Consider the following 9,910-nt stretch of genomic DNA (forward strand, 5'->3'; position numbering starts at 1 on the left):
GCGAACTCTTTAATGACCAATTTTCATGGAAAGGAATTAGTTTAATATTCATCTTCATTGGGTCCACGTGAAGTTGACTTCTGGTTTTCATTTTATTGCCTATTGTTATGAACTTGTTGTTTTTTAGATATTTTGTACATTTCAGGCCATTATCAGTCCATGAATTTTGCTGTTCACGCTGTCCCACTTTTGATAAGACGTAACCACGTTAAGCCTGCTCCCTGATCCTGCAGACACACTCGTCCCTGTCTTGGAACGAGCTGACGCAGGGTGTCTTGGCTCATGTTGTCCATCCCCTGCCCCAGACCTTGGACCTGTTAGATCTCCAAGGACCCTGGTTCCTTTCAGTGGGAGATAGCATTTATACCAAACTCCGTACTCTGAAAACTGGTCATTAAAAGGAAGAAAACGAAACTTGTGTCTTGATTTTCTAGTACAAACTATATTTTAGGGTAACCACGTATAGCTGTAGGAGATGAAGGGATGCTCTTCTTTACTGGAGAATTCCAGTGAATATTTGTAGACAGGCAAGGATGATAGAATTAGAAAATCAGCATTTGCGAGGGTAGAAAAGAGCCTTACAATGAAGGAATCAGACCATCACCACCTTAAATCAATATCATCCTCAATATCCCTAATAGCAGGACAACCTGACATAATATATGAGATGTGATCATGGTATTGGAGTCATAAAGAAATGTCCTTATCTTCTAAAATATCTCTTATTGAGATGTAATTCACATGCTATTCAGTTTATTCATATAAAGTATAAAATTCCATGGCTTTTAGTATATTCACAGAGCTGTGCATCCATCTCCATAATCAATTTTAGAACATTTTCATTACCCCCAAAGAAACCCCACACGCCTTAGCCGTCACCCCCTAGACCCTCCATCCTCCCATCCCCCAGCCCTAGGTAACCCTTAATTTACTTGTCTATGGATTTGCCTATTCTGGACATGGAATCGTGCAATGTGTGGTCCTTTGTGTTTGGCTTCTTTCACCTAGCATACTGTTTTCGAGGTTCATCCATGTCACAGCACGTATCAGAACTTCATTCCTTTTTATGGTTGAATAATATCCCACTGTATGGAACGATCACGTTTTGTTTATCCACTCCTCAGTTGATAGACATCTGGGTTGTTTTCATCTTTTGGCTATTGGGAATAGTGCTGCTATAAACACTCATGTAAACTATGTCTCTGAGTACTTGTTTTCAATTCTTTTGGCTATATACTTAGGAGTAGAATTGCTGGGTCAGGTGGTAGTTCTGTGTTTAACTGACGAACTGCCAGATTGTTTTCCAAAGAAGCTGCACCATTTTACATGCCTACCAGCAGTATACGAGGGTTCCGGTTTCTCCACATTCTCACCAACACTTGTCATTATCTGTCTTCTTGACTATAGCCAACCTAATGGGTGTGAAGTGGAATCAGTATGGTTTTCATTTGCTGATCATCTTTTCATGTATTTATTAGCCATTTGTATATTTTCTTTGGAAAAATATGTATTCAGATCCTTGGCCTACTTTTTTTTTCATTCTTTTAATGGACTTGACTTTTTTTTTTTTTTTTTTTTTTAAAAATCATTTATTTATTTATTTTTGGCTGTGCTGGGTCTTCTTTTCTGTGCGTGGGCTTTCTCTAGTTGCGGCAAGCGGGGGCCACTCTTCATCGCGGTGCGCGGGCCTCTCACTGTCGTGGCCTCTCTTGTTGCGGAGCACAAGCTCCAGACGCGCAGGCTCAGTAGTTGTGGCTCACGGGCCCAGCCGCTCCACAGCATGTGGGATCTTCCGGGACCGGGGCACGAACCCGTGTCCCCTGCATTGGCAGGCAGACTCTCAACCACTGCGCCACCAGGGAAGCCCTGGACTTGACTTTTTTAGAGCAGTTTTGGGTTCATAGTAAAATCAAGTGGAAAGTACGGGGAATTCCTGCATACCTCCACATACGCATAGCCTCTTCAACTATCAACATTCTGTACCAGAGTACTACATTTGTTCCAATTGATGAACCAACAGTGACGCATCATCATCAACCTAAGTCAATAATTTACATTAGGGTTCACTCTATGGGTTTGGACAAACGTATAGACATGTATCTACCATTATAGTATCATACAGAATAGTTTCACTGCCCAAAAAATCCTCTGTGCTCTACCTATTCATCCCTCCCTCCCCCTAACCCCTGGCAACCACTGATCATTTTACTGTCTCCGTAGTTTTGCCTTTTCCAGAATATCATACAGTTGGAATCATACACTATGTAGCCTTTTCTGTCTCTTTTAATTAGTAATGCACATTTGAGGTTCCTTTGTGTCTTTTCATGGCTTGAGAGCTCATTTCTTTGTTTCACTGGATAATATTCCACTGTCTGGATGCAGCACAGTTTATGTATCCATTCACCTACTGAAGACATCTTGGTTGCTTCCATGTTCTGGCAGCTATGAATAAAGATGCTGTAAATGTCCATGTGCAGGTTCCTTTGCCCGTTGGCTGGGGGCCACCGGGGCGGACTGCGTTCCTGGGGTCAGGCCTTTGAGAAAGCGACAGGCAGGAGGTTGTGAAAGCTGGCACGAGGACCACCACATCTACCTAAAAATGAGGAATCTGGAGGGGCCTTTGTTCGATCGCACATCACATCGAGAGCAACCTTGCCCCCTCCACCTGGGGTCAGGGCTCAGATGGTCACTGGCGCTGTGAATTTTTCAAGAACCCTGGACAGTTCTTTTCTTTGACTAAGGACTGGATGGTAAATAATTTAGGCTTTGAGGGCCAAGAGGCAAAATGGAGAGGATATTATTATGTAGGTACTTATATAACAAGAGAGAAAAAAATTCACAATGTTTTTATTGATGAAATTCAAACTGTAATAATAGAATACAATTTTTTGCAGTACACACTCACTAATGAGAGGAAAGGAGTTCCTTTCTGAAGGGGATAATGTGTCTCTTAATTGGGGTTCAATGGTATTGTAGCTATTATCACATACATACACAAATGTTCAAGTGTAAAATAATGCTTAGCTCTCTCGTACAAACAGGCAGCATGTGGATCTGGCCTGCAGGCCAGCTTGCAGACCCTTGTGATCTGCACCAGTGATCTGCAGTGGGTTTGGGGGTATTCCAGGTTGGGGGTCGCTCCTGGTTGCGAGGCACCTTCATCGCCCCTCCCTCACCCTCCCTCTGTGCCCAGTTAACCTGGTTCATTGACTCTCCCCCGCGAAGCAGGACAGAAAGGTCAAGATTAGGGCCTGGAGCTCTCCCACGGAGCCAGGCCCTCCAGGGTTTCTCATCCTACAGCCCTCGGTGTGTAGCAGCCCACGCCTCGCAGCACCCGCCTCGCAGCACCCTCGGGCTCTTCCTCCAATCCTCCCCCCCAGCCGGGGAGGGCGCTGGGCCCGCGGCTCCGGTGCCGGGCCGGCGCCGGCGCTTACCTGGGACCCCCTCCGCGGCTGCCCGCTCCGCCTTCCGGGGCGGGACGGCCACTACGCGGCCTCCGCGCCACCACCGCGGCGTCCGGGAGAAGCCGAAGAGGGCGGCCCCAGCCCGGAAGAGAGACCTCCGGGCGGTCACAGGGCACGGGAGGAGGAGGGCGCAGCTGGCGGGAACCGCGGGGGACGCGGGGAGGGACGGCCCGGGGCGAGCGCGTTCCTGCCTGGCCGATCCCAAACCCCGTGCGCGCGAGGGAACGTCCCGCCCACGTCCCCAGCCCCGGCTGCGCGCTGGATTCGCCTGGGGCCGTTGAAAGTGCCTCTTACCCGCCCTGCCCCAGAGATTCCGGTCCGAGGGCTGCGGGGTCGGCTTTTTAAAAGCTCCCAGGTGACAGTCCTGAGCTGCCAGAGTGCAGACTTCTGAGTTCTCCAGAGGCTGTGGTCCTGCAAAGGGTTTAAAGAACCTGAGAACTCCAGGGCTCACGTGCTGGGATCCCCTGTGCTAACATTTCTGCTTCAGAGATGATGGACTTTTTCTTTTCAGCTTCTTCGTCTTCCTGGGACTCTGCTGTGTCCCGCAGCAAGGCCATGGCTTGAATGTAAGTGCTGCCCATGTCTCAGGTCCACAGGAAGCGGTCGCCTCTGTTCAGTGAAGTCAGGCTGGTGGCCCCCTCTGAAGCCGGACCAGCAGCTCCTTTTTTTCCACTTTCCTGAGTCCACGCAGCTCTTGACTAATTTCAAGTTGGTCCCATTTCTCCCCCCACTTAAATATCTTCCGCTGTACTCACTTACTGATCTTTTTTTTTTTTTTAAGTTACCGATCGTTTTGATATCTTTGGCAAAGATTCAGTTCAGGCAACATTTCCAACAAGCGGTGCTGGAACAATTGTTGGCAGCTGCAAAAAAACCCAAAAAAGTCCATCCATACTTCCCACCATTTCAAAAATGAACTTGAAATGGATCGCAGGCCTAAATGTAAAACCTAGAACTAGAAATTTCTAGGAGAAAACATCGGAGGAGAATCTTGATGCCCTTGAGGTGGGCAAAGATTGCTTAGATACCGAGGGGTTATTATTATTACATGGAGAGAAGGTGGAGGTTGCTGTTTTCAGCTTGTTAGGATATGGGAGACCCTTATTCCAGGTGGGAAATCACCACTGCACAACCCTGATGATAATATAAGTGAAGAAACATTTGTGAATGAGTATCAGGTGGTGTTACTGCACGAGTCCTTCAGCTAAAGAATTCCACTTGGCAGAGTTTTATCCAGAGGTCTCGGAGGAAGTCCAGGGCTCTGGAGAAGGGTAGTGTATTTATGTTTGAATGCCACAATATCTGGCAGTCCTGTTCAAGTTGCAGTAGCTTTCAGAAGAATGGGATGATAGTTTGTCTCCTGGCGGCGGTGTCACATAAGTCAAGGAAAAGTTTTTATTTGGTTTTGAGTATTTTATAACTACCACTCGATAATTAGAAATCATGAGGTGTCAGAAACCACTCAGCCTGAAGTCTGGGAATTGCTATATAGTTACATTTTATGTTTTTAATATCTAGACTATAAAAGGTTAACTTACTGACTTTTCTCTTTCCCATGAACTGTCTAGGCCCAGAGGTTGATTCTTTTATAAAGAGGACTCCCTGTATCAGATACTGCACTAGTGATCCGGTTTTTACCGTGTGGTCCTAGAGGTGAGAAGCAGAAGGGCAAAAGGAAGAGATAATTGATACAATTCATGTCCAGGGGCCCCTTCCTGAACCTCTCCCTGAACCAAGACGAGAAATCTGGTGTGGCGCCTGGTCCTCAACTCCTCCCATTACCCATTTTAAAAACACTAATTGGACACAGAGCCTCACGATTTTACCTTCTCATCTCTAAATTATTTAAGCTCTGCAGGGAGACGTTGGCTCCAGCATTACAATTGACCACTGAAGTGCCACAGTGATGTCCTAGGACAGCACTGATGATGGTGTCTGAAAGTCTATTTTAACCCATTATGTTGGTCAGTTAACATGCCCAGAGCAGCTAGCTGGATCCTGAGACCCAAAGTTCTGGTTATCTGTTGTGTAAAAAGTCGCCCCAGAGCTCAACGGCTTGAAACTAATTGTTTATTTGACTCTCAGACCTGCAGTTTGAACAGGGCTCAGCAAGGAAGGCTTGTTTCTGTCCTGTGTGGTGGCATCTGGGGCTGGAGGGTCCACTTCTAAGCTGGCTCACTCACATGGCTGGTAAGTTGGCTAGCTTTGGCCTGAGAGCTTGGTTAGGAACCTCAGCATCTCTCCCCACAGGGCTGCTGGAGCTTCCTTATTAGAGCGTGGAAACTGGGGTCCAAGCACAAGGATTCCAAAACACAGGAAGTGGCAGCTCCCAGTCTATTAAGGCCTGGGCCCCAAAGTCAGTGCATCGTCACTTCTGTCGCACTGTGTTGTTAAGCACGGAGTCTTCCCAGATCCGGGGGAAGAAGCCATAGACTGCACTTCTTGATGGGAAAAGTGTTAGTCTGTGGCCATCTTTTAATTACCACACCCATTCGTTGGTGGCTCAGATAAACTCATCAGCCTTCTTATTTCAGGGTCAGTAAAGAGCAGTGGATGCTGCCTCCTGGCCACAGTGTTTAAGAGACCTAGAGTAAAAAAAAAAAAAAAAGACCTAGGGTAAAGATCAGTCGTGACCATCTTTATGAGTAGAAGCAGGAATAGCTTTGGGGAAAAGTTGCCATGGTGATTGTATGTATTTTCTGTCTTCCCCTGGACTGCTAGTCATATGGGGATTGAGGTTCCTTAGAAAAACTAGGCCAGAGAAGCTGAAATTCGGGGCTTAAACAGTCATAACACCAGGAGTTGTTGGCAAACCTTTTCTGTAAGGGGCCAGACAACATTTTAGCCCTCGTGGACCCATGGTGGCTCTGCTGCTGTTACGTCTTACAGTTCTGCAGGTTAGAAGTGCATCGTGGGTCAGTGTTCCTTTCTGGAGGCTCTAGGGGAGAATCCATTACCTGCTTTCCCAGCTCTCAGGGGCTGCCTACTTTGCTTGGCTCTTGGCCCGTTCTTCCATCTTCGGGACCAGCCACATAGCACGTCTCTGACCCTACGTCAGTCCTCACATCTCTTTCTCTGACCTCTTTTCTCTCCCTCTTCCATTTTTAAGGACCCTTGTAATCACACTGGGCCAACTAGAATAATCAAGGGTAATCTCCCTGTTTTACGGTCACCTGACTAGTAGCCTTAATTCCATCTGCCACCTTGCTTCCCCTTTGCCCTATAAACGAACATATATGTTCAAAGGTCCTGGGGAGGACCTTTGGGAGGCCATTATTCTGCCCACCCCATTCTCAGCTCACAGGCTATTATTGACCCCTGAGCTTTATGATACTGTGATTTCCAGATTGACTTCACCTCGCAGTTGATGTGATGTTCACGAAGGGATTACACGTAGCTCCTTGGTACTCAAGCTCGGAGGGAGTATGCAGAATTCGGTCTGTCACATGCTCATCCCGAGGTTGGCATCGTACTCTTTCCATCCATGGCAGAGCACGTGCGAGGTTAAGACCCACTGTTATCAAAACTCATTTTCAGATCCTGTCAACTTGAAAAATGGCATTTTTGTCTTCTAATTATTCTGTTTAAAGTTGAGTAGAAGCTTCCATTGATTCAGATAGACTGCTATATGGTATTCGAAATGCTATTTGTGTTTACATTTTCTTTAGAAATAATTAGCTCTTTTAATGAAACAATACCATTGTGTATAATGGGTTTCTGATTGTAAGAGAAGGGATACAGGTAACTGTGTATGTATGCCAGTGCTGTGCTGACTCGTTCTCTTGTTGAACCCCCAGAATCCTGTACCTGAAATACAGAAGCTTTCTGGTAGGCAATTTTCAAAGACTTTAGCTCCTATTTGCTTTCTCAAGAAGCTACTGGAGGATGCCCACCAGTAAAACAAGGAAGTGCACCAAGAAAGGGTACAGAAAGTGGGAAATCGAGGGCAGGAAAGGGGTGGAAGCAATCCCCAGGAGACAGCTGTGCACAGCTGGAAAGAGAAGGCAGCTCAGGGAGAGACTCGGGCAGGCCGAGGAATGGAGATCACGCTCGAGGCCTTTGACGTTGACATTGTGGGATTTAGTTTGTTAGCCAAGTGTTGAGGCTGCCATTTGTATGCAGTACTCGGAAAACTTAGTAGTTGAAGAGGTTGGATAATTTCCTCCAGGGTAAACAGACCCCCAAAAGTTGTGCATAGAAGGGCAATACGAACTTGGTTTTCAGTTTACTGAATGACTCAGCTCTGAATGGCACTGACACAGTTAAAATTGTAGCTCTCAGATTTAGTTGGAAAATGCTGATCGATGTGAGGAAGATGGCAAGATGAGATGGGAAGGCTGCACACGGGTGCGGGCGACGGGATGGGGAGGAGATAGGGGTCAACACGTGACGCCTAGGATGAAAAATCCAGATGAACGGGCTTGCCTGGTGGCGCAGTGGTTGAGAGTCCGCCTGCCGATGCAGGGGACATGCATTCGTGCGCCGGTCTGGGAAGATCCCACATGCCGCGGGGCGGCTGGGCCCGTGAGCCATGGCCGCTGAGCCTGTGCGTCCGGAGCCTGTGCTCCGCAACGGGAGAGGCCACGACAGTGAGAGGCCCGCGCACCGCCAAAAAAAAAAAAAATCCAGATGAAGCAATACAAACGTAAGGGAGGGACTTTGAAAATAAATATCTAAAGACCATGTCGAGAGTTGAAATTGGCTGCCTCTGCACTGTTTATTTGTTTTAAGCCTTACAGAACGGATTGGAGTTTTTTAAGCAATGTGTTATGTGTAACGTTAACGAAAGTGAAAAACTAAAATACAGTATTGAGCCAAAAAGAGTTAATGTAACAGACCTGAGACAATTTCTGAAGAGCATATGGGATCCCCTCATATATGAAAAAGGTCCCTTTGCAAGGTGGCCCTTGGCTGGCCTCTGGGAGCTTAGCTTTTGTGAAGTTTCCCGCCATTCCCTGTGGGAATAGCTCACTGCTGAACAGTGTAAACCACGTGGTTAACACCGAGTCCCTGGCCCCCCGTAAAACCCCAGGCACTGAGTCTCTAATGAGCTTCCCCGGGAGACAGTGCTTCACGTGTGTTGTCACAGCTCGTTGCCGGGGGAATTCACACGTCCTCTGTGACTCCACGAGGGTAAGGACTCTTGGAAGCTTGTGCCTGGTCTCCCCAGACCTCGCCCGTGTGACTTTTCCCTTTGCTGATTTTGTTCTGTCTCCTCTCAGTGGAAGAAGTCATACCCTCGAGGACCACTGCCTGCCAAGTCCTAGGGAATCACAACCCTGGGGGTGGTCACAGGGATGCTTTCCTGTTAACGGGTGGCATGTTCCTTCCCCTAGCGTCGAGATTGGCGAAAGTGTGAGGGGAGAAGATGTGTACATCATCCAGAGTGGCTGCGGAGAAATCAACGACAACCTGATGGAGCTCCTCATCATGATCAACGCCTGCAAGATCGCATCATCCTCCAGGGTGACCGCCGTGATCCCGTGCTTCCCCTACGCCCGCCAAGACAAAAAGGACAAGGTATGGGGGCGGGGCTCCTGTTGGAGGAACCTGCTCTGCCTTAACGGCTACATTGATTTTTTCACTTTGTACCTCTGAATCCCTGGGAAATGCCTGCTCTCTCCTGTCAGGATGGAGTAAATATGCCTTCTCTGGTTGGCTCTACCAAAGGTTTGTCTTTGGACCAGCCATCACGTTAATATTTGTACATATAGAAACAGATAAAGTGTATTTTTGCAGGTATGAAAATACCATTGCTATAATATAAAATTATTATACTTTACATATAATGAAAGTGGATGAAATTATTGTTTTCCTTTGTGGTGGTGAATAGAACTAAAGTCACACACACACACACACACACACACACACACACACACACCCTGGTGAGTATAAAACACTGGGGGAAGTCCTGAGCAGACCACTGGATTGTATCCATGTCGGGATCCCAGTTGTGATATCCTACCTTAGTTTTGCAAGATGTTACCGTGAGAAACTGAGGCAAGGTTGCACCATCTCAGCATTGTTTCTTACAGCTGCATATGAGTCTCCAGTTATCTCAAGATACCAAGTTTAATTTATACCATTATCTCTTTTTAACCTTGCAAGAGGAATGAAGTTAATATTGTTGAATTATTCTTTTTGTAACACTAGCACTGTAGGAGGCTTTGTGAGTTTCTAGAAAAACTGAAGAAGATACGGCCTCTGCCTTCAAGAAAAATCAGAGAAGTTGGAGTTGGAGGGGAACTTGAAAGGGGATTGTATTACTTTGCTGGGCCTGCGAAAACAAATGACCACAAACTGGGAGGCTTACTTAGAATGCCAGAAATGTACTCTCTCTCGCAGTCCTGGAGGCCAGATGTCAGAGGTCACGCTGCCAGCAGGCTGCAGTCCCTCTGAAGACTCTGGCAGAGCCTTCTTTGCCTCTTCCTGTTTCTGCTGGCTCC

At 47.1% G+C, this 9,910-nt stretch overlaps 1 protein-coding gene across 2 annotated transcripts in view; it reads left to right on the plus strand.

The window, feature by feature from the left end:
- The first annotated feature begins 3,975 nt into the window (after positions 1 to 3,975).
- The window catches only part of LOC112409743 (ribose-phosphate pyrophosphokinase 2), a 27,760-nt gene continuing 21,825 nt past the window's right edge, over positions 3,976 to 9,910 (plus strand). Inside the window, exons 1-2 of one of the 2 annotated variants that reach the window (XM_024760050.1) lie at positions 3,976 to 4,030; positions 8,801 to 8,984. In XM_024760050.1, the coding sequence (XP_024615818.1) occupies positions 8,880 to 8,984 (105 nt within the window). In that variant the 5' untranslated portion in view covers positions 3,976 to 4,030; positions 8,801 to 8,879. Of the gene's footprint in view, positions 4,031 to 5,635; positions 5,655 to 8,800; positions 8,985 to 9,910 lie in introns of those variants that run through there. The other variant, XM_024760051.1, reaches the window with a different exon arrangement.

Source organism: Neophocaena asiaeorientalis, unplaced genomic scaffold (assembly GCF_003031525.2).
Source record: "Neophocaena asiaeorientalis asiaeorientalis breed wild unplaced genomic scaffold, Neophocaena_asiaeorientalis_V1.1 scaffold295, whole genome shotgun sequence".
Taxonomy (NCBI): domain Eukaryota; kingdom Metazoa; phylum Chordata; class Mammalia; order Artiodactyla; family Phocoenidae; genus Neophocaena; species Neophocaena asiaeorientalis.